This window comes from Ursus arctos, unplaced genomic scaffold, assembly GCF_023065955.2.
Source record: "Ursus arctos isolate Adak ecotype North America unplaced genomic scaffold, UrsArc2.0 scaffold_10, whole genome shotgun sequence".
Taxonomy (NCBI): domain Eukaryota; kingdom Metazoa; phylum Chordata; class Mammalia; order Carnivora; family Ursidae; genus Ursus; species Ursus arctos.
Genome location: NW_026622764.1, coordinates 51,711,740 through 51,737,126, shown reverse-complemented (window position 1 = coordinate 51,737,126; position 25,387 = coordinate 51,711,740). Strand labels below are relative to the sequence as shown.

Sequence of the window (25,387 nt, the reverse complement as noted above, 5' to 3'; positions counted from 1 at the left end):
GATGGATTAGTTTTCTAATGGGGAAGCATAATATCTTTCTCCCCAAAGTTATACATTGGGAATTCTCTTTTATGGTTTAAAATATATCACACAGGGACGCCTGGGTGGCTCAGTCAGTTAAGCCTCTGGCTTTGGCTCAGGTCATGATCCCAGGGTCCTGGGATTGAGTCCTGCACTGGGCTCCCTGCTCAGCAGGGAGTCTGCTTCTTCCTCTCCCTGCCACTCCCCCTGTTTGTGCTTGCTCTCTCTCTGGCAAATAAATAAAATATAAAAATGTATTTATCACACAAATAAAAACTTCTCCATATAATAACAAAAGGACAACTTTAAGGTCTTGACTTTTTGAAAATGACTTTCTGTACCATTGAGTTCCTTGGCATACACGTGGCATCTAAGTAAAGTAAAATACAACTTTAAAAACTGCCGCACATGTGTGAATCTAGGAGAAGAAAAAAGATCTGTGAACAATCAACAATTTGCTTTTATTTTCTATTAAATCATGGTGTTTTTTGCACTTGCTATCGTTTACTGAATATAAAGTAAAATCCACTCATACTCCACTTACCATAAGCATGCCTACAAAGAAAACCTCATTTCAAATCTAATTGTGGACATTGTTCCTTCGTTAAAAATTCATAGGGTTTGTGAATATGCCATAGAAGTACTGGAGTACCGTTATTGCCCCAGCTCTGTTCCCATTGCCAATTCTGATCGGAATTTTAAAACACACATATCTGTGAGGGAAAAGGAAAAAAAGAAAAAGGAAAGAAAGAAAGAAATTATGAATATAAATAGAAAGACCGTCTGACCAAATATGCTGCAGTTTTCTGATTCAGTTTCAGTATAGGCAGGTGAAGGGACGGGGCAAACAGCCTTCTGCTAGCCTCAGTTTCTTGTTACAGCCACTAACTTCCCCCTCTCAGCAAACTTTACATGTGCTATTAACAGAGCTGGTCAGTTGTTTCAGATAAAGGGAGGGAACTGAAGAGTCGGCAGCTTGCCATTGGATAACGCCTATCCACCCACATCCGTGAGACCCAAGGCACACCTGGGTTGTTAGTACAGTGCACGCTGCCGGCGGCAATGGGCAAGCCAAGCAATGCTTTTGGTTAACCTCCATGGTGAGCCTCTGTTGTTTATACTTTAGAACTTTCACTAATTTGGGTCAAGAATATTCAAATACATGGGGCACCTGGGTGGCTCAGTTGGTTAAGTGTCTTGATTTTGGCTAAGGTCATGATCTCAGGGTTGGGAGATGGAGCTCCGCTCTAAGTGTGGAGCCTGTGTCTCTCCCTCCCTCTTACAAAAAAAAAAAAAAAAAAGCAGTATGTAAAACTGCAGCCACTCTGGAAAACAGTATGGAGTTTTCTCAAAAGGTTAAAAATAGAACTACCCTATGACCCAGCAATTGCACTACTAGGTATATATCCAAAGGATACAAACATAGTGATACAAAGGGACACATGCACCCAATGTTTATAGCAGCAATGTTTACAGTATGTTCACAATAGCCAAACCATGCAAAGAGCCCAGATGTCTATTGACAGATGAATAGATAAAGAAGATGTGGTGTGTGTGTGTGTGTGTGTGTGTGTGTGTGTGTATGTGTATATACATATATACATATATACACATACACAATGGAATATTACTCAGCCGTCAAAATAATGATTTTGAGGGTCATTTGCAATGGCGTGGATGGAACTAGAAGGTATTATGCTAAGCAAAATAAGTCAGAGAAAGACAAATACTATATGATCTCCCTCATATGTGGAATTTAATAAACAAAGCAAGTGAACATAGGGGAAGGGAAAGAAAAACGAAATAAAATGAAAACAGAGAGGAAAAACATAAGAGACTCTTAACTATAGGAAACAAACTGAGGGTTGCTGGTGGGGAGGTAGGTGGGCGGATGGGGTAACTGGATGATGGACTTAATTAAGGAGAGCACTTGGAATGAGCCCTGGGTGTTATATGCCAATGCTGAATCATTAAATTCTGCCCCTGAAACTAATAATACAGTATATGTTAACTAAATTGAATTTAAATAAATTAAAAAAAAAGAAAATGCAAATACAAGAAAACTAGTGGAAAGTATAAAATAAGAATGTGTAACTGAATGTAACAAAACTGATCCCATGGCATGGAGGAAATGTACTTCTCTGGATTTCATTTATATTTATAATCATTGTGTTACATTTAATACATTTTAGAAGTTACCTTTTCTCCTCCTATAAACTTATTTTGGCAATTGAATTCAGCAAGGAGCTTGCAAATTCAGAAACAATTTGAGTTCTCTATAAGTCTGATTGGAAGAATACAACTATAACCTTTATTTTATCCTGCATCACATTTTCAGTATTAACTCAGGTTTTCTCTTTAATTTTCTGCCCTTCTTAAAATGGCCTGCTCATCTCGTTGGTTCCCAAGAGTGTGATCTAACAGCAGATAACATATCTGAAAGGTCCCTGCCATTGTCAGCCATTGTCCTCAATTCCCTTTGCTGGATTAGGACATCAAGATTCCCCTGCAAGTGTTTCCTGCTGTTTGATCTGCTGGAGCCCAGGAGTTTACAGACCCAAACAGTGATGGTACTGCCAAACCCCTACCACACACAGACTCAAGCCACCTCATTTATGATTCTGCTGTCATGTGAACTAGCAGTGAATTAAACCAAAATACTGTTAGAAACCCCAGCAAGACCAGAATACATACTTTTAAGGGGAGGAATAGTTGGTGTGAAGAGGGGCTCACAAAATTGTCCTTGATGGAATTTCTGCTGCTGTTCTGGAATCGACAGAATTCCTTTATGAGAACCCACCTAAAGGCATCTGGATTTTAACTATCAAAATATCTGACAGCCTTGCCAGGAATGTCTCATTTCTTTCAGTTCCTCCAAGAGACATTATGTGTTCGCCCCTGAAGACCTTGGGAGATGAGGTTGAAGGCACAAAGTGGAACAGCTCGGGGAAACTGGCCCCCCGGGAGCGTGTGGCAGGCGCTGTCCTGCGATATGGCAATTGTGCTGCCAGACTGCCCTGCCAGGTTTTGTAGGCGAGGGAAGTCCGCGGCTCCGCGCGCTCGGGGTTGCGGGTTGTCTCTGCTGAGCTGGAAAGTAAGGAGCCCAGTGGTGATGATTCTGACGAGCACCTGGCGGGACTCTGATTTAAGCGTACGTCCCACAATCACATAGATCCTCGTGCCTCCAGCACCTCCAGTACGTCAGTGATCCCTTGGGCCAGGGGTTAGACGTTGGCATTTCTGGTTTACTCAGCTCCTGGCTTTCCCCAGCTGCACAGGACCTCCGCCTCCTGCTTCTCATAGCTCTTGTTCATGCTGGCAGGCAGAAAGGAGAACGGAGCCCCTGGCCGGCCTCGTAGCCAGAGGCGGGGATAACGAGATAGCCTGTGTTAGAGATACCACCTCAGGTAGAGGTAAGAGAAGTAGGACGCGAGGGGGAGTTCGCACAAAGCAGCTAAGGAAAGGAAGAGTAACCCGATCTTACCTCCCAGTTGTTCCATTCATATGGCTGTGAGCAGCCTTTCCATCTTGCCATCCTTCTCTCTCAATATGATATCTCACTAGGTAGTAAAAGCATGGTGGGGGTGCTGGTGAATTGGACATTACACATAGGAGTTCCCCACACGGGCGTAATAGTTCTGGGCATCCTCGGTGGTGACGATGCTTACACCACGTTCTCAGCTCTGATCACAGGTTTACCCTCAATATATGCATTTGGACAAAGTTAAGCCTGGTTTGGGCCAAGACGTCTGTGAGACTTTCTGATAAAACCTAACCAGAAGCTACAGGTCCACTGTAGGTAGATGTCTCATGCGTCTATTCCCCACTGTAGGTAGATGTCTCATGCGTCTATTCCCCACTCTCCCTTTTCTCTAAAAGCACAATTAATCCTCTGACTTTCAGAAAAATGTGCTTCTTGATGAAGCATTGGTCTTGAGATGTTTTCCAGCAGTGATTTCTGATTTGCTCAAATTCTTTCCCTTGCCTCCTTTTATAATTGAAGTTACAAGGGTCAACTTAGATGACTGGGGACTGGGGGAAGGGCCATGGGAAGACAACAAAGCTCCTAGACCCTGATTACCTTGGGGTCCTCAGACTGTGGCTCTGCCTTGCCTTGCCAGGCCGTCTCCTGGCACAATGCTGATCCTGGCATTTTCCCTCCCAGCAACTCAGGCTTCACGTATACTTACTGCTCACAGCAATTCCTGGTTTCAGGCTACCTGTCTTTTTTGGGAGGGTGGGGATGGGGTGAAGGGAGGAATCGTAGTGAGTGTCCTTCCTTACTGTAAGCCTAGCACTACACTAATGAGTAATTATATCCAGAATCTAGTTGTTGTTTTATGATAGGCAAGCTCCTAATGATGTGGTTTTAGAATGTAGGTGAGGTTTGGTGGGTTGGGGTCCAGAGCCAATGGCCAAGAAAAAATTCTCGAGACATCTTTGGTACAAGAAAGGTGGTTTTATTAAAGCGCTTGGACAGGACCCGTGGGCAGAAAGAGCTGCTTCAACAGGGTTGTGAGGGGTGGCTGATTATACACTTGGGAGTTGGGGGAGGTAAGGAGAAGGGAGGTTTCAAAAGGATTTTCATATGTTAAGGACTCCCAGGATACTGGAGGCCTTGCCATTGTCAAGTTGCGGTGGTTTTTCCCTCTAGCAAGGCGTTAATATTGAGACAGTTGGGAGCTTCCTGGATGAATGTCACACATGTCCCACCCAGGAGTGTGTGTGTATGTGTGTGTGTGGGGGGGGTGCAGGGTGTCAGCTTGTGCTGTGTCCTCATCTTGCCTTCTGCTCGCTCATCACTAGGAGTATCTAGTCTGCCACACTACAGCAAGCTCAAGGCAGCTAATGCTTTTTTAATTTGCAAAGTTTTTCACGACTGAGTCTGCGTCTTGCTCACCATTACATTCCCGATCTCTAGCACATTCCCTGCACACAATAAGTATTTAATAAAGATCTGCTGAGTGAATGTGTCCCCCAGGGAATGGAATAACCCTTTACCTCAGGCTCCTGTGTCTTTAGAGCCAGTCAAACCAAGAAGGGCTTCGTAGTCTGGCTCTTTGTTGGAGAAAACCTCCGTTCCCCAAATCCGTAACAACAGAGGCCCGGGCTAAAACCAAACCGAACGTTGGGGTTCTGCCATTCATTAGCTTTGCGGCCTTGGGTAAATGAGCCAAAGGCTTAACTTTCTGAACCTTTGCATCTTTTGTAAAAAGTTGCTAGTAACCTCTCTCTCATAGGTGGTTGTGGATTTTTCATAAGATCGAAGACGTGGGACTGTTACATAAGAAGCTGTTTTCCCAGTGGGTGCCTCTGGGAGAAGGGTTGAGAGAATGACATTCTCGCTTTCCCTTACCGACTTTCGCTTCCTGAACTCATTTAAAGTCTTAGTGTTAATCATAATACCTTGAAAATAAAAATGTCCTTATGAGACTATTCATTTCCATCTACCAAACCTATATTGACGTTTATTCTCAGACTGGAAAGAACTGTGTCACTGCATTCCACCACTGCAAATGTCACTGCCTGAGAAAAAGGGACCGTGGCGTCCGCGGGTTAGAATGGCAGCAAGGGTTTGGGGCGGGTATGTGAGTGAAGATGGTGTCTCCTGTTAGTAAGAGTTTAGTATTCAGAGATTGTACCATGAGAAGTATGGAAAGGATGCTACGTTTAGTTTTTTTTTTTTTTTTTAATATTTTATTTATTTGACAGAGAGAGAGACAGCCAGCGAGAGAGGGAACACAAGCAGGGGGAGTGGGAGAGGAAGAAGCAGGCTCATAGTGGAGGAACCCGATGTGGGGCTTGATCCCACAACGCCGGGATCACGCCCTGAGCCGAAGGCAGACGCTTAACCACTGTGCCACCCAGGCACCCCCTGCGTTTAGTTTTATGTTGATTATGTGTCTCCCGGTGACGTCGGCCTTGTGGGTCGGTTATTAATAAAATGCTCTGTGTCCTAGCAAGGGGGTCAGGTTGATATTTTGGAGACGTACGTGAACACACGTCTACCTGGTTATGCACGGCATAAAAGCAGTATTTTGATTGCATTCATGGTCAAGGCCGGGTAACTATTTGGAGCTGGCAGGCGCTGTCCCCGTCAAACGCCCTCATGTACACGGCGCTGTTGAACCGCCACTGGACGCTGGGCATTTTCTTCGTCATTATTTTACAATAAACATTATCTCATAATAAACCATAACATGTGGAATTGCATAAGAATAAGAACATCAGAGGACTCGAAGAGCAGAATATCTTTTTCATTAAGACTAAAAAGGGGGAAAAATGCGATAGTGCTAGTGGGGATTCATTTAAAATATTTGTTGAGGTTGGGTTTAAGCCATCTTGCTGGGAAGATAATAAACCACGGTAGCAATAGCACTGTTTTGTAATTCCCACAAAGCACGTTCAGCATAATTTCTTTTTTTATAAATAATAAAGCCATAAATAAATACGATTACTTTAAAGCTAACATGAAATTACATTCAGCACCACCGGCCAGATGTTCTCCTCTTGTATCTGCTTCTTCGGGTCAGTCTTTGCTCCCTCGTCCGCCTTCCCCCGTAATAGGTAAGTCGCCTGTGAGGCAGTAACTGGGGCGGCATCTGGTCCTGACTGAGGCTGGCAGATTTCAGGGGAGCACAGAGTCTTGTATATTGCACACATCGCAGGCAGGGAGGAGACAGTGCCTCAGAGCAGCCGTTCAAAACTTTCACAGACTCCGGTGGTGACAGCTTGACTCTGCTTTCAGAGGCCCCACCCCACGTGGCACTGAGCATCCAAAATGCACTCACGTCTGACATTCGATACCATTTTGTCCATAGGACTTTTGGACAGGGTTTCTGTAATGCTGCTTTTGAAATTATTTGCCTATGAGGGACTCCTCTCATTTAAAACCAGCTCTGATTTTTCCCTAACAGTGCCGACTCAGGGTTTTTTTTACAACGTGAGAAAGCCCCACTTACAAATAATTTTCAACTGTAATGATGTCTATATGACTGTTAAATTTGATAATTAGAGAAGGTGTCATAATACAAAATTTCCTGGTGTTTCATTAAATAACTATTTGGTTTTGATGATGCGTGTGTCACTGTATGTTGACACAAAACGTTTTCAGCCCTCCAACATTCTGGTAGACTCCGCGCCTTTAGTTCGTAACCGATAGCACAGCCACAGCTAGAAAACTAGGCTGCTTTCCCGGGGCAGATGCGTTGTGGATCTGGAAGCCTGGAGTAGAAAAAGAGATTCTATTTGAGGAACTTAGTCCTCCAAATGCCATTCCCTTGTACGGAAGGATTTCTGTACGACATTCTTAAGAGGCACGCATCTCCTCCTACGGACAGGGAGAACGAGTATTAATGGCGAAGGTAGGGTGGAGGATAGCACACGTACACCCTTGTATGGAAATCTGTATCCAAGATAGAGAGCAGAGATGGAATTACAGCTGTGGCAGCAGCATTTTCCAGTGACCTGCAGCCTTGTTCTCAGTGCTGGAACCTTCCATTGCCTTTATCCCACCCCCCTTTGGGGGGCAGGAGCCCCCATGGAGGTTTTCTGTGTCATAGAGGCCTCGCTGAGATCACTGTGTGCAGCCAAGTCCTTAGCTCTGACGGTGATCCTGACCTCCAAAAGCAGCTACAACATACAGCCTTCACCACGGAGCAACCAAGACAATCAGTCTATTAGCTTCGGCATCACCAGTGTCCCTAGGGGCCAGAACCACCTTGCTGTATATCCTCCAGCCTCCAGTCTCGAGAACCCGAATGTTTTCAGGCCCTGGAGGCCTTCCTCTTGTCTGAGCATCTCCGTTTGAAGCTTGGTGAACACAGCCAGTGGCACCCAGGGTTTGACCCACTTCCTCAGAATGCTCCCTGCCGGCCTAGAACTTTCCAGTCGGATATCTTGCTGCCCATTTGTTTGCCCCAGGAGCGAGCCCTCCTCCCACTAGCCCACCCCCATGAGATAACCACAGCTTCCGTGACTCCCCAGGGAGGGAAAAGAACTCGCCCTAGGAACCCAAGGCCCCGCCATCCTGCTTACTACTTTCAGACCATGAACAACGGCCATGTGTGGTCATTTAAGGAAACAGAAAACAAGGTCTCTGGCCCAGGGCACCCCAGTGGAGGTGAGGTGTCCTGCTAAGTCCATAAATCCTGGGGCGGCATGACTGCAGGGCTAATCCTTCAACCACCATGTTGCAAAGGCATCATTAAGAGCACATTAGTTTAAAGAGTAACTAACGTGTTGTTTGTGACCCAAGGAGGAGAAATGTTAATCAGGATGAGCAGCCGGCTCAGGCCGGTTGGGGTCTGATCTGGATTTTATTGCGGGTAGATTTCCATAGATGAGAGAGCTCTAATCAGGGCTTCTTTGGAAAACAGATAATTCATTCCCCAGAGTTTGCAGCCCTGTAAGGGTCAGTTAGTCACCCGCTACAATTAAAATGTTCCACTTTGTAGCTTAATACGTTTTTCATGGTTGGGGCAAGGTGTAAAATGAGTACATAATGAAAAAACGGAGTTCAAAACAGCACAAATTATGGAATGCTTTTGCCTGCTTTCCCTTATATAAGAAGATAATAATGTTTACAGAAATTGCTTTCGTGTATAAGTGGGGCCGAAAAGACCAGCGTGTGACCGCTATGCCATGTACACGCATGTGCACTATACACGCATGAACATTGCTCTTTGATTGGTGGCAGCGTCCATGGTTTAGAGACCTCGCACCTTGGAAGCTGTTTCTTTGAAGCCTGAAATCCACCTAAAGTCTATTTCGGAGGTGCTACCTCTCTCTCAGAAGGACTCCTTCTTCTGGTCTCTCTGTTGCTCTTTCTGGCAGCCCGTCGCTCTGCCATCTCGCGGGAAGCTTCTGTGTAGTTACGGCTTTGTGTTTGCTTGGTCTCACCAGCAGGACTGTTTGCGGGGGACCACGAGGAGAACAGAAAGCGTGCAAACAGGAAACCCAACTTGTCCGGTGAGGGGAAGCACGAAGATCTGTCCTTATTTCCATTTCATCAACTTGTCTGTGGCTGGCTTGGTGGGCAGTTATGCCTCAACATCCCTATTCATGGGAGAGGGGAGTCCCTTTGCCGGGGCCGCACGTGGCTGCAGAAGCAGGGTTCGAGAGCAGAGCTCTGAGCTCTTATGTTCCAGACAAGCACTCAGCTGAAGGGAGAACGTGTGAACTGTTAAAGGCTGTCTTGAAACAGTTTCCTGCCAGAAACATTTTGGGGACCTCCACATCCGGGAGAAGTTGGAATTAATGAAATCTCAAGCTCGAACCTCGATGTTCTATGAACTTGGGTGTGTTTGTCCTGAGTCCTCGGGGACTTAGAAAAAGCTTTGCTTAAAGTGAGACTCTTCTGGTTTTAATGGACCCAGGCTTATGTTTATGGATGAGATTGCTCCCTTTAATAATTCACTCACCAGCAGAGTCAGCAATGATAGCGTTCCCTGTGCTGGGTGCATTTGGAAGGTAGGAAACAACGTATGACAGTATATTGTACGTGTGGTTGATGGATATCCATTAACGAGAGGTATGAGTTGACCCATCACATGTTTCATAAACAGCCTTGAGGTGTAATAATCCCTTCTCAGAAAATCTGAAACAATTTAAGTTTGGAAGCTCCTGTATTTTAAAACTTGCCTATACAAAGGCTTTGAAATTATATATTGTCAGAAAACATCTCATTGTATTTTCTTTTCCATTTTTAATGGAAAGAGAAATACTTTTTCCCTGAGGTCTCAGGCTTTCTGTTTTATTATTTTGTTCAATTTAGAAATATAAAATGTAATATTTTTTTAAAAGCATAGGTTTCCTGAAAACAAAATAATTTTACCTTTGTCATTTCTCTACACTTATTAATGTAATGCCAAATTGTATTTTTCTTGGTGTCAGAAGATAATCGGCTTTCCCTAGTCTCATGCCTGTGCTGGTTGAGCTGTCTCTGGCAAATTTGGTAATTTTGTTTGATTTGATGATTTCAGAGGAAGATCTTCTGGTTCTGTCTCATTCATATTCTCTCTCTCTGTCTCCATCTCCCTCTGTCTTTCTGTGTCTCTCAACATTAAGCTCTTTGAAGACAGACAGGTCATGGGTAAAACCTTATCATCCATTCAGTAGCCATGTCCTCCCTAAGATGGAAAGACAATGATTTGTAGTTTAAAACTGGCTGCTACACAGAGTGGAAAAATGGAGGACGTAATCACAAATCCTTAACAACATTTTGTGTTTGAGAAATGGCCAGCCCTGCTTTTTGTCCTCTGTGGTGCACGCCAAATGGAAATTTTTCCTTTCTTGCAGTGATTTCACTTCTTTAGCATATATGTACATCTATGCCCTTATTACACTAATGGGTCTGCTTAATGGGTCTGGAGATGCTGTTATTTATAGATTTCAGCTCATTCAAAGAACAGCTGCAAGAAGTCTCACCGAGGGGGAGTATCACTGTAACCTGATTATGACCCTACATTGGTTGCCAGGGGGGTGTGGGATCTTAGATCTGGGAGAACGACTTGTTAAGTGCACCAAAAGCTTATCTGGAAGGATCTAACATTTTTTAAAATTGTCTTCCTTTGACACTTTAAATTCGTCTGTGTTCTAGTTTCCAAAAGCAATTTCCCCTTTTGTGTTCTTTAGCTTTCAAACCTCCAGCCTTTGGAATTGGACTCTGGAACTGAAGTTTATCCCTTTGCTCCTTTATTCTTTCCTTCTTTCTCATTTTATTTTCCTTTTTAATTTCCTTTCTTCCTTTATGACTGAATTCACTTGAAAAACGTATTATGTGTATGTATATATACACACATGTAATTTGTATTTTTAATACATTTTGTAAATTTATAAACATAACTTTATATTGTTTTATATATTTATAAACATTAATATACTCTTTCTATATTTATAAACATAATTTATATATTACATATACATTATGTATTATATGTAACTATTATATATACATAGCTATATATTACACTTTACATATATAATTACATATGATGGGTCAACTCATCCCCCTCAGTAATGGGTATCTATAAATATAGATATATATATATATAGAGAGAGAGAGAGAGAGGGTAAACACATGCACATCTGTCACATTTGGGGTACTGTGCTTGCTAGCTGCAAGGTATGCAAAGATGACTAGTCACCTGAATCATTGTAAGCTTGTTGTTTATTAGGGACATAGACATAAACAACTAATTCAAATACGAAGTCACAAACACTGGTATAAAGGTCCAGGGAGCTATGGGAGCACACTGGAGGGAGTACCTATCTCCTTTGTCTTCTTGTTTAAAGAACAAACTAAAAGCTACAAACAACAGGAATGGCATCTGTCCTCAGGTGCGCTGTGCTGTTGTGTATGTCAAATCATGACACTTTTGAAAAGAGGTCAGTGATTTTATAAATATATGAGTAATGGGTTAGATATTAAAGAAGACCTTTTGATTTCATGGCTTTGCCAGAACTTGCTGTAAGGTTGAGCCCTGCCTGAATTGTTCTTTGCCCAGTTCCAACTTCTGCCCATAACCGTCTCCAAGAGGTGACTTTTCTCTCCATCACTGAGAAGGATCTTTGTATCTTTCCTTGATAGAATATTCCCACTTTATAATTCGCTCATCAGAAATCCCCCCATAAAATCTAATTCTTCATCAAATCCGGTTAAATCTAAATCTCTTCTTCAAAATTAATCTTTTTATTCCCACTAACCAGGAGATACTGATCACTCATAACCAACATCCTGTATAATTAACAGCCCTGAAAATGTTATCATGACTTATCATGTGGCCCCTTAGGTAATCTTCATAATCAGATGCTCCCCTAAAGCACACCCACCACCCCAAAAATTACTCCTATCTAAGAATTAAGGGCTGTAGACTTTACAGGCATTTCTGTAGAGGGCGCAAGAAAATGCTTGTATACGTTGCCTGCTTCCCAATGAGCCACCTGAAAATCTGCTTCAGTCATTTCTCTTCTCCGAAGTACCTTTTTCCCATGGGTGGCCCCCAAGACCCTTCTTTCTTTCACTTCAGAGTGCTTAGCCTTGGTGTCCTCTCTTACCACGTTTTGCAAAAACAGTTCCACTCTGCCTCAAAACTTGCGGATGCCACTCACTTCCTAGATCCGTAAAGCATGAAGGCCTAGCACGTGGCAGGACCCATTCTCCTTAGAAGCTAAGTAATCCCTCTACAGCAATTAGAGCGTGTCCTTTGGGATCCTTTTGTATTTGAAGAAAGAATAGAATTTTATAAAACAGAAGAAAGACATTAAGATTTTCTAGTTGTTTCTCAGTGGGAGAATTGGTCTGAATTACTTGGTTTACCATTACAGGAAGCAGAAATGTCTCCCTTATAATTCATAGACGGTTGCTTAAAACTCCTGGAGTTAATACAGAAGTAACATCTCTTCAACAATATTCCATATTTTTTTAAACTAGGGAACATTTCTGTAACCTTGAGAGTATCCTACTGATTACATGAACATCAAAGTGAAATATTTTCTTCGTGCTGGAAAAGGAAAGGAGAACTTTGGATGGGAATGCATTTCTCTTTTTGCTATAAGTATAAGCCACGATAATGCTAATGAATAATTCCTATAAAATAAGATTCAGATGTCATATGAAATAAGTTTCCTTTGGAATCAACTCTTAACAACACGTTAATAAATATGATTTTCTCACTATAATTACTTTTCTGTTGAAGTGGCATGAACCTGAGGACTTAACATCAAACAAAATCATTCTTTTAAATTAAAAAGAAAGAGAATTTTCAAAAGTTAGCTCATCTCCACCCCATTTTATAGCAACCTATGCTTTGTGAACAGTTATAGATGGGTTTTCTTATTCATAGCGTGTGTGTATCCTTGGGACCTGGAAAAGTTGGACCGGGTTAGCTAGAGTTGTGCTATTGACAGTGAGAGAAGCATGTGCCATTTGTTTGTTTGGTTGGTTGTTTTTGAGGAGGGGAGGGGGAAAAATAGTATTTGTATAGGTTCAGTGAGTTTCAAAAATTACTTGACCCATTGATAAATCCTGAGGATAAATAGAGCTTGTTGAACAGTTATGAAATCGAGTATGAGGTTTCGTACTTGAACATACCTTAACAAAGAACGGGTTAGATTTCAGTTGAACCCTGGATAAAGCTGCATTCTGTACATCTGATTGTTTTGTGATGATCGTATCGCACTAAAAGCTGTAAATTCAAACTGCCAATTTCATAATTGGTCATCAGTTTCTCAAAAGCTTTCATAGTTGCATAGACAGAAAAAAACCTAGAGGAAAAATATCATGCATCTTTTAAATCACATTTTATTATTTTATAAAGGATTTGTAGAAAATGAAGAAGCATTCTGCTACCATTTAGGTGTGGCATAGAAAACTAGGGCAATGCTTACTTTTAGAAATATCAAGTGTTACTCACTGTTTTAGAATTAATTGCATAATTATCCAGTCGAACAGTAAGATCCCAGGGTACCTTAATAGAAACACTACACTTCCAAATAAAATAATAATAATTAGCACCTACTATATTCCAAGTACTTTATTAGCTATAATTTTTTAACTCCCCACATCTCTGTGTGTAAATAAACACCATTAAAATTATTAATCTTTTCTATAGTCTAGAAATAAGAAAACTAAGGCAGAGAAATTGATTTGAATGATAAATTAGGCATTATGGCTTTGAGTCATCTAAAGAGGCAGGTATTCAATAGGAACAATAGATGTTAGAGTATGAAAATCACTCTTCCCACTATTCATGAATTACTAGGCAGTAATTAATTAAAAATATCATCTTTCATCTGAGCATCAAGGAAATTTACATTTTTAAAAGAATTGCATGGCATCCCTGAGACTCTTGAATATGTGTAAGATGTTCTAGAACTTACTTTAGAGTTACCATTCTGGATACATGGTAGCGACATGAAGTTGTATGACATTGAAACCATTGGGTTGGTAGATTAAAGACATGCAATAAATGTCCGAGAGTTTCATTAGGGGATACATTCAGGTTTACAAACCGCATCTTGCCAACAAAGCAGTGGGGTTTTGTTTGTTTTTGTTTCACTGATGCTCTCAATGAAATATCGTCTGTTTAGGATGGGCATGAAAGTGTGGGTAGGCGCTATGGATCCCCATGACATTTCATGCCCCTTTGTAACACCGTAATCACTAAAGAGAAAACTACCATCGGAACAGACAGTTACGGAGCCATGGAAAGCTGACACCATCCTTGAAATACTGTTGCAAAAAGGGAAGGTGAAATATGGCTGGTCAGGTACAAGTTGTAAAGTCTACAAAGTAACGGGATGTTCTCCGCTATAATGTTCCAGAACCGTAGGCTCATTGGACAGAAAGTTGTGATTAATGCCCATTTGGGGAGAACCTGAGCTGGAAGGAAGCCAGCCAACTAAACTTCATTTGGGTAGATAAGTAAGACAAATAGTGACCTTGCAATGATCTGAAATGACTCCACTACATGGCCATTCGAGCCAAAGAATGAGCAGTGTAGCCGGACTCTTGCTGCGGTGATGTGAACGGGTTGGAGGTGGAGAGGGGAAAGTGCTTTGAAGTTTCATTGCAGAAATATAGCTGGTGTGTGGGTAGCCAAAGGGCACACTTTTAGGTTAGTTATGTCTTTATGTTACTGAGTTGATTTTCTATGGTGAGACTTGTGCCATGGCTTCCATTGCCCAAGATAATTGATTCGCTATAGGTAAGCATCTCCGTTCATTTGGGTAGTGGAGTTTAACTGCAAGGTATAAAACATTTGTCCTGAGTGCAGTTTGCTCCCAAAGTTGAATTGTTTTCTGCCGCATGACGATGTTTCACCTTCCTGACAAACTGTTGGAAAAAAATTCCCCACTATCTTGCGTGCCCCTCTGGTCTCGGACTAGGGTTTTGGGGAGACCATGGAAACAATTTGCTCATTTTATCCACCTATCCTTGAAATAGTGAAATCTGAGCTTCCATTTGAACTTAACTTTCACTCAACAGGCAATGAGTTTTCTTTGACAGTGTAGTGTTCAAAGGAATTACTGATTCTTGTACCTAAGAATCAAAGAAATAAAAGACCATACCATAAAAGGGCCAGACTTTGCACTAGACATGCCCAAACGGGCCATAACCTCTAATTCTAAAATATGCATTGGCAGAAACATGGATTAGAAAGATTTCTAAATTTATACCTAAATAAAAAGAAATAATTAAATTCTATTGTTATATCAAATCTACTTAAAATTCAAACTTCTCAGATCACACATCTAAGTGGTGTGCTTTGGCTTTCAGTTTTCAGCTGGGGAAGGTGCGCTTAAAATATATATTATGAAAAACTATGTAGGTATGAATGGTGTGGTTTTGCATTTTTAAGGATGGAGAGAAGGCGCAGCATTTTAGAAACAGTGTGCTGTAAAGGGACCCTTTCCTTTGCAGCTTTACTTACTGTTTTCTTGTTATTTGTTTTTATTAGAAAAGTGCTCTGAAAAGTTTAATAAAAATACGTGTGTGTGTGTGTGTGTGTGTGTGTGTGTGTGTGTATGTGTGTGTGTGTATGCTGTGAGACTTCAGGGAAAATTCAGACCAAACAAATTGTGGCCTGTTCACTTTATCTCCATAGAACTAAAAGAAACAACTGCGTGCCTTTGCTGCCCAACATTCTCTCACTCTTCTTTTATGAGCCGCCTGCTATTCCTTCCTCTTGCCTTTCCGGACTATTGTCATTTGGGCGCACTCCTTCACCAGCCTGGCCGCCAAAGAGCTTGTCTCGCCTTTCTCTTCCCCTTCCCTACTTTTTCCCCCCTCTGAATACATTTCATAGACGACCGTCTTCCAAAATAACAACATCAATTAATTTTTTAACTTAAAAAAAAAATCGTGTTCAGCCCCGAGTCTGCCCTCTCCATTGATGTGTAGTGTGTGGAAGAGGCTGTGCCGGGGCTGATAAGCCCGGTCTGTGATGTCTCTACAGGAGGAGGCAAGGCCCCCGGCGCGCGCTCGCCGATTCAGGCAGCCCGGCCCCAGGTGAGCTGACAGCTGGCCCGCCCAGCGCTGAGAGCTGTGCACCCCGGCAGGAGGGGGCTGCTGGGGCGTGGGAAGCAGCGCTTGCCCTGGGCCCCTGCCCGGGACTCTGTGACCCGCACTTGTCCCTTGTCCTTTGTCTGTTTTTGCATAGACAGCAGTTCTGTCCTCGAAGGCTCCCTCAGTTCACCGTCACGATCGCTCACCACACTGCTTTCCCCTTTTGCAGAATCCGATGACCTGCGTGGGGACCCTGCACTCAGCCATCAGAGCGCTCCTGCCGCCCAGGATGCTCGTAATTCAGTAGTAGATGCAGGTGGCGTTGAAAGCATCACCCGGTGTCCCCAGCCGCTTCCTCCGATGATGGCTGCAGGTAAATGTCGGGCGCGGCCAGCACAGGTCACAAGCAAGGCGTTTTGAGGCCTTAGTGGAAAAGCTTGCCGGGCCGTGAACAGATGCATTGACCCGGGCACCTGGGATCCTTAAAGAAACCAGGCCGTGGTTTACGTCAAGTGTACGTCAAGAAGCATTAAGTCAGATTTCACATATTTTGCTGAGGGTTTTTTTTTTTTTTAAGCTCTGTGTTATTTGTTTTTAATATTATTTATTTGCTTATTTTGTTTTGATGAAAAGTCTGAACTTAGAAGAAATATTTTGGAAGAGTCATTTTAGGAAGACACCTGTGTTTCCTTGATGTAATGATCCAAAAAGCTTAGAAGGGAAAGAATATGTTACAAAGTAATGCTAATGAATTCAGTCAGGACCAGTTTGGCTGCTTGACAATGTTTTTAAAGATTCTATTAGTTAGTTAGAAGGTGTGCCTGCTCCCCAAATTCTACTCAGAAGCAGATGATTCTATTTATTTTTAGTCTAAGCCAATTGACTTGTTTTACCAAAGGAGTAGTCCTGCTTTGCCTCTCGACCTTGGAACTTAACTAGTGTTTTTTCACTAGAGAAAGAAGCCATTCTTCATTTTTTTTTTTTTTCCAGGAGTACTTTCTTAATGGCATGCTGTGTACAGTACGAACCACATGTCATTAAGTTTCCTCCCAGAATGTATTTGGAAACTCTTTATGTTTACGTCTGGAGCAAACATTGCCATAGATTACAGTGCTTTAGTTTTGTGTGGTTTGGGAATGTGCTAAACCAAGTCTCCCATCTCCAGAAACGTGCTCTCCTTTAAAACAAACACTCTCGCCCGTGGACTGGAAGTCATAGTTTTTTTCTCCCCACAGCAGCCGATGGTCTGGGGAGTATAGCGATAGACACCACGCAGCTCAACATGTCCGTGACAGATCCCACAGCCTGGGCCACCGCCATGAATAACCTGGGCATGGTTCCCGTGGGGCTGCCTGGACAGCAGCTTGTGTCCGGTAAGCTTGGGTTCGGAGGGTATGGGTGACAGGTGCCCAGTCGTCTCCCTCACACGCGAGTGTGGGGCAGAGTCTGTGATTTATGACAGAGGCGTGTTCGGCAGCTTGCGCTGGAGGTTCTCCTCCTCATCCCCTCGCTCTCCTGCCTAAGAGCTGCTCTCAGGAAAAAGCCACAGGCCGTACGTATGCTCTAGCATTGCCATATCAAGTTCAGATTTTAAACTGCTACGGAGAAGAGTTACCATTTGCTTTCTAATTTGCAAAACTCTTTCACATACATTATACCCTTTGATTGCACAGTCATCTTTTTGAGGCAAGTAGATCTTGTTGTTTATTTATTTATTACTGTTCCCGTTTAAAAGACAGGGAAACAGAGGATAAGCTTTCTAGGTGGATTTTCTGGCACTGAAGTAGCAGAACTAGAAACCCAACTCAGCTGACTCCGGAGTCACATTTTCCCATCACACTTTGGAATCATATTACAGTGCATTCAATAGGGAAGATGTTTACAAACGTCACAGAGTAGAAGGCCGGTTAACATTTCATCAAGTAATCTAATACATGTTTATTGAGGATTTTCCATGCGCCCTGCAACAAGTACTTTGGGAAACAGAATAAATATACACATACGTAAGTGTCTTTGAGGACTGGGTCTCCCTAAATTGCAAAACACAGCAACAAAAAACAGCAATAATAATCATGTGCGGGATCAGGTGTTGAGTAGTGGTGCAGGCTGATAATGTAGTAATTTCCAGAAAGACGAATCACAGGAGGTGTAAGAGAAGAAATGATCAGGGAGGTAGGACTTGAGCTGCCTGGGAAGATACAGAAGATTTGCAGTGTTCACTCACTCACTCACTCGCTCACCGGTTCATTCAGCAAGTATTTATTGAGTTACTGTCCTGGTGCGGGGGCCTCCAGCTATAAACAAAGCAGGTGTGGTCCCCGTCCTCCCGGAATTTGCGATGGAAAGGTGACAGTCAGTATTTACGCTGTGGTGATTGTTTTAATGTCAGAGGAACAATTCACTTTTGCCCGTCAAGTTAGAGGAGGGTAGATGGTATGCACCAGGTAGCAACCTTTTGGAGAGGTTGTTTCTACACCCACAGACCTGTGTATTTTGTGCTGAGTTGACCAAGCATTTGTTGGTTGGTGGGTTTGTTGTTGTACCCTTTTAATAGTGTCCATAGATAGAAAATTCTAAACTACTTATAGAGAATTACATGTGTGGATACCGACACATGTATGTATTTCCACGTGGTTTATTTTTTCATATAAGAAGAAAGAACATGAGAGAAGACAGGTGGCAGGGGAAAGTGGGAGACAGGAAAAGGAAACTCAAAAGACTGAGTTACAGGGGCACCTGAGTGGCTTAGTCAGTTAAGCGTCGCTTGGTTTTGGTTCAGATCTTGATCTCAGGGTTGTGAGATCGAGCCCCACATTGGCCTCTGTGCTCAGTGGAGAGTTTGCTTAAATATTCGCTCCCTCTGCCCCTCTCCCAACTCATGGGCATGTGCAGTCTCTGCCTCTCTTTCTCTCTCTCTCTCTCTCTGTAAAATAAATAAATAAATCTTTAAAAAAAAAAAGATTGAGTTACAAAGAATTATACTTAGGATATTTATAAAATTCTCCAAAATATAAAATTTATGTGGAATTAAGGATTAGTCTGGTGCAGGATGTGTATATATGTATATAAGTGACATTTCCTATGGTTTGAACATGCTTTTATCCAGACCCCTTTTCCCTAAAGCTTAACCCAGACAGATACTTCCTTCTACTAACTTCAAAGTAAAGATTTGTATTTTTCCACCCAAATTTTCCCAACTGCCTAATTGAAATATGCATCTAGCAGAAATTACTCGTCTCCACCTCCCACCGCTCTCAGAAAATGTTGTGTAACTTCCAGAATAAGCCACAACCTCAATAATTCATTATTTTTTCTTATGATTTTGAGTCTTCTGACATTTTAACCATGACCAATTTATGATTTTCCCAGCAACTTACCATGAAAAGAATTACAGCCCTGCTCGTTATAGAAGATTTACCGTATCTGCCCCGAATTACGTCCTCTATCTCCTGTATTAGCCAGACTGCTTAAACTGTTTTTGAGCCTTTCAGGGTCTTCCTGGGCACCCCGTCATCACACTGTATTCTGCCCATGGAACAGCACTTTGCTTTGGTCCCAGGGCTGCCGGCTGACTCTGTCTCAGGGTCGGACGCGGTTTCATTCACTTCGTGTGTATGTGTTTTTTTTCCAGTCTTTTTTCCATCCACATGGAACCATCTGCAATACAAAATGTCTTTTCCATCCAAATGGAATCATATGAAATACAAACTACTTTATGATGAATTTTTAGTAACACCTTATCCTAAATTATTTTTCCATTTTGTTGTTTCATATTTAAGAAATTTAATCCATTGAAGGAATCTCCAGTTTATTTAACCATTCTAGTGCTTACATGTGGGCTGTTTCCATTGCTTTACTCTTCCTAGCCAAGTTTCTTTGGAGAACTTAATCTCTTGAAGCTCGTAGAAGCATTTTACCTTTCCTGTGAAATGATGGTTATGTCTATTTCATGGGACTGTTGTGAGATTTTAATAGGATAACTTACATGCAATAACCGTATGGTACCTACACATAGTAAGCATTCATTAAATATTAACTCTTATTCCTTCCTTCTGTTTTGCTCTTAAAAAAAAAAAACATATTACATGAACATTTCCATGCATAGAGCTTTTCAGCAATTAGAATTATTATCCTTGGATAGACTCCTATGTGTTGAACTAGTAGGTCAAAAGAAATGAACATTTTAAAGTGAAATACTGGAAAATTAATTTCCAAAATATACGTGTGTATTTAATATTTATTCACTAATTTGATATGTGAAGATGGCATCCTATTATTTTGCCTTAAATTCTTTTATAACTACCCTTTGTAAATTACTTACTTTTCCTCCCTATCTTCTACTCACGCTTCCTCTTTTGTACATGCATTACTTTCATACTGTATCATACATTTATCACAGAGTTCTTGGTGGAATTTTTTGGTTTTTTGGTTCATTTGTTTTTAGTTGTTAATGATTAAGCATTTTAATCTTTGGAATTCCTATTTCCTAAAAATACTTATCTAGTCTGTTTTTTGCCCCTTAAAGCTGTTTGTTTTTTTTAATATGTTTAACTTTTCCTTGATGAGTTCTTTATTTCCAACTACCGAAAGGCTTGGCCCAGTTAGAAGTTGATAGGTATTCCCGATTTTCTGTGTCTCTGTTGGTTACTTCCTTCCTTGATCAAACATTCCATTCTTATGTATATTTTCATCTACTCTTGAAGTGTCTGCTCTGTACTACTGATCTGTTTTTGTCCCAGCACCACATTGTTTCAGCTCTGATAGCTCTATCGAGTATTTATATGACATATCTTGTGCTTTTCTTACCGAACCCCTTGGGCACGGCGGCTCGATCCTTTCAACACAGCCATAGCCTGCCACGGCCGGCCACCTGTGGAAGTCTTCAGTGTTCCTATGGAATGTGAGACGCAGGCCTGACTGTCTGAGAAGGGCTTAAAGATTATTTAGCGTGGCCTGCCTCCCAGGACATCTCAGCTCAACTGTCTCTGACAGGATTATGGAGAGGCTGGATTTTAGGAGCACCTGGCCTCCTCCCAAAGTTTCTGGTATTTCTAAATGACCGACCCCTCTCCCCATATTCGTTAAAACTACATTGATACCCAGTCCCGTGCCTTACTACTCCTTGTGCTTACTGAGAGATTAAAATTGTCAGCGAAGGAAGGCACACCATTTTCATATCCTCTGATTTTATCAGGAAGATTTCCCAGGAGATCAGCTCACTTACCACCGTGGCAGGGCGCCTTTCTGACGTGCTGTTCTGACTCCCACAGCTACACCGTCTCCATTTTCCTCCCCTCTGTCATTCCCCATGCGTGCCCACCATGATTCCATCCCCACTCTCATGAACTTGCTGCTTACCCTCTTCCTATCGAGTGCGGCTTAAAATCATTACATTGACCTGGTTTCTTTTGTCCAAAACATGACGTTATATTGTTTTACTCCAGCCAAATCCCATACTTCCGTGTCTCGGTTTATGATAACATAATGTTTACCTCCTTATGTCATTGTTTCATGTTTATTTTCTTCCCCATACTTTTAGTTTTGTGAAATTTTTAATTTTTATGCATTTCAATACTTTATGCATTGATATAGATCCAGATTTTCTAAAGTGGTCTGTTAGAACATCAGTGCCACGTGGCTGTTAGGTAGAGTGGGTGTCATTTGAGTATTTACCTGGCCAAACAGCCGTGGCAGATTCAGGGTTTAAAACAGATAGGTTGCTTTCTTTGTGAGTTTCCTCAAAGCCTGAACTATGCTAATGTGCAACATACAGTTTCAAAGAGTGGTACCTAATACATTGCCTTCCCCAAACTTAGCTTAGTTTAAAAAAAAAAAAAATCTATTGTCATCTCGTGAGACACTAGAATAGCCACGTAACCCAGATTTTCCCCATCAGCTGGGGAGATCCTTTTCCACTACATTCCGTCTTTCTATGCCATTTATGGTCTCGTGTCTATGATCTACTTTACAGTTTTGTTTATGTTTTTACTGAACAGTGTTACTACCTAATCTCAAATTTCAAAATAATTCACTTGTGGTCAGGAGTTTGCCTGAAGCCTTCTTCCTTGTGTTCTATGATACATGTCACTTTCCGGGAGCCTCCACCACGGGTGTCATCAGACAAAATCCAGAACATCAGATCATGAGCTTTGACACCATCTGTGTGACCAGCTGCTCCCTTCCTATCCACCCTGGCTTCTTCTCCAAAGTTATAATCATCAATTGGAAGAGTTGAAAAAGCAGCAGCTGAGTCCCCAGGTTTTAAGTTTCTTGTCCGGGCCTGCATGGGAATTGGTAATACTTCCTGGATAGTCTCTGGCCATGAGATTATACCTTGCTTTTCTCTAAACTTTTTGAAATTTTCTTACCTAATTTCAAAATCTTTCAGTGAGATGGAAAATGAAAGCAACAGAGAACTTCAAGCAGCACCTTTTAGAGAGCTTGGCTACCATACACCAGGCTATCTCTAGCCCCATTAACTATGCCCATGTCAGGGAGTGTCACCACTCATATGTGAAGGGACTAAAGAAAGGAAGTTTGCTGGTTTGAGTATTATTTTTTTTTAAGATTTTATTTATTTATTTGACAGAGAGAGAGAGCACAAGCAGGGGGAGCAGCAGAGGGAGAGGGAGAAGCAGGTTTCCCGCTGAGCAGGGAGCCCGATGCGGGACTCGATCTGGGGTCCCTGGGATCATGACCTGAGCCAAAGACAGATGCTTAACCGACTGAGCCATCCAGGTGCCCCAAGTATTATTTTTGTGTTAAAAAACAAGTATGTGGGACAGTTTGTCAATAGACAGTCCATCTGAACACCTCTCCTTAGCTGTTACTTTGATTGACATACAGCTTTTACCCCAAATTTCTTGGCATGCCATTTGTTATATTTCAAATACATGTTCCAAAAAGGCACCACACTTCCCTATTAGCTGCAGAAAGACTATATACAAGATAGTGACACATGCCTTATCGGGGATTGACTTGGAGCCAATAAAAGATGTCTTCCCTCCTACAAAGATCTGCGAACACTCTGAGTTGTCCCTCAGCTCACCCTTTGCTGTTTCTTCTTCAGAAGCTCTAGTTCGCCATCGCTGCTTCCATTCCTGCCACTCCGAGAAGAGATGAGCTTTAAAACTCATGGGGAGGCCGGGATGGGCTACAGCTTCCTCTCTGTCCTCTCCTTCCCCTCTTCATTCACTCAGGCTTCCACTCGTTTTCATTCCTCTCTGCTTGCTCAGAAGATTTTTTCTTGTTTCTTCCTCGGGTTGTTTAATCCTCCCAGGAACACCTTGATCCTCTTTAATATGCCCAGATATGAGGAGGCATGTGTTAAATCCTTTCATCTCCCGGAGCATCGCTCTTAACTGGGATTTATTGAGCCAGACGTTGTGCTGAATGCTGGGAATACGAGACATAGACCTTTCAGAGCCTAGCAGGAGAAACAGAGAAGAGTAAAGAAGCTAATACAAATCAACATGATGGGTGGTTCTGCCACTAGCAGATAAAGGGTGCTAGAGGATGTCACCGAGGAGTGTTAAGCAGGGAGTAACGTGATTAGAGTTGCATTTTTACAGAGAACTTTTGTAAGTCCTAGAGAGAATGGATGGAGAGTGGGAGGGTAGGTGGCAGGGAGGTCGGAGGGAAGGCTGTAGCAGTTACTCAGATAGGAGATAATAACGGCAATCAATAATAAACATGGCAGTGGAGATGGAGAGAAGTGAAGGAACCCAGGAGACGTTTAATTCTAGAAACAACAGGAATTGATGACTGAGTCCTCATAGAATGTAAGGGGAGTGAAGAATCGGCAGTGACTCCTGGGCATCTGGCTTTGGAAATCGTGTAAATGCTAGGCTCATTTGCTAAGATGGAGAAGGCTGGAAGAGAAGCGATGGGGGAAGAGGGCATGATTCCTTTTGCGTGTGTTGAGTTTGAAGAACAGTCAGATCTGAGGGTCTAGAGTTCATGAGAGAAGGGATGGAGGGGATGTGTCTTTGGCAGTCCTAGCCCATGGATGGTCACTGACTCCCTTCTCCCCCCAGTCATACTTTTGCTGTGAAATTATAAATAAGCCCTCAGTGGCTCATGCAGGTGTCAGTCCGACCCCCAACTGAGTCTCCAAATATCTGTTTCATCTGTTTCCTCTCCAGACCCAGGAGAGGTGGATTCCTGCCCATCAGTGGGCTCCAAGGTCTGGAATGAGAGAAGCAGTCAGAGATTTAAAACATATCATCTAAGAATCTATGCCTGAAACCATCTCATCAGCTTACAGAGACGCTCAGATGGGCTTTCTGTTGGTAAACCATCCCACATACTTGTTTTTAAGATGAAAGTAATACTCAACCCAGCAAGGTTCCTTGCTCTAGACCCTTCGCATGTTAATGGCGGCACTCCGACCACAGGCGTGATGAAGGGGATGCAGACAGCCTGGTGCATAGTGGCCGGGCTCTCGAAAAGATGATGCTCAGAGTCTTCTTTTGTTCTTATTTTCCATCTTGCTGAAAGATTTTTCATTATCAAATGTCAGAAAACAAAGAGGCCCTCGACTTATGTTTCACAATTTATCCACCTGATTTCATGTATTCTTGACAGCTCAGTTCCACATCCCACAGTTATTTACCCTGTTCTCCCCAGGACATTAGGACAGTACATCAGTATATTCATTCATTCTCCACAGTATTGCAGAAGGTTCGAAATGCACAACGTATTTTACAAGGCCCTAAGGAGGCAGCAGTTTGCACGACAGACAGGTGACACTCCTATGGAGCATTCATATTTCTAAAGAAGCAGCTGTTGTTCAAACAACTGTGTAAATGATCGTTTCATTACAACAGCAAAATGTTACAAAAGAGTGATGGGGAGCCCAACTTGGCTTGGAGGTATTGGAGGGTGTCCAGAAAAGTTCCTCTAAAGAAGTAATATTTGGGCCAAGCACCCAAGGACGAATTAGAGTTTACCAGGTAGCAGGAGGGAAGAACAGGAAGAAAGAAGGGGCATCTGGGAAGATGAGAAATTCTGTAAGTATCAAATGTGCCATGCAAAGGCCCGAGGCAGAAGGAGCTTGGCTGCTGCAAGGAAGTGACCATGGGATGTGCGTGGCCTGGAGGGGGTGGTTGAGATGGGGTGGGGTTGGCGGGTTGGGTGGCAAGAGAGGTGTCCGGCATACATCCAGAAGGCTGCTGGGAGTCCAGAAAGAGATGGGCGAGGTAGATAGCCTGGATACACCTCCATGTGGCTGGGGTATGAGCGCCTCCCACGTGTCGGGCGTTGCTGGGCGTGCACGTGGCTGCCCTCCTAGTGCTCGGTCCATGACGTGAGCGTCTGCGGTATTTCTGGAGATGAGAGAATTTGTAGAAAGTTGTT

The 25,387-nt window shown here is 42.6% G+C and overlaps 1 protein-coding gene across 4 annotated transcripts in view; it reads left to right on the top strand.

Annotated features, from left to right (window-relative positions):
* The window catches only part of ENOX1 (ecto-NOX disulfide-thiol exchanger 1), a 539,166-nt gene that overhangs the window by 319,238 nt on the left and 194,541 nt on the right, over positions 1 to 25,387 (top strand). For 2 of the 4 annotated variants that reach the window (XM_057308442.1, XM_057308441.1), the window contains exons 1-3: positions 15,981 to 16,033; positions 16,260 to 16,403; positions 17,266 to 17,403. In XM_057308442.1, the coding sequence (XP_057164425.1) occupies positions 16,391 to 16,403; positions 17,266 to 17,403 (151 nt within the window). In that variant the 5' untranslated portion in view covers positions 15,981 to 16,033; positions 16,260 to 16,390. Of the gene's footprint in view, positions 1 to 15,980; positions 16,034 to 16,259; positions 16,404 to 17,265; positions 17,404 to 25,387 lie in introns of those variants that run through there. The other 2 variants (XM_057308447.1, XM_057308444.1) reach the window with 1 other exon arrangement.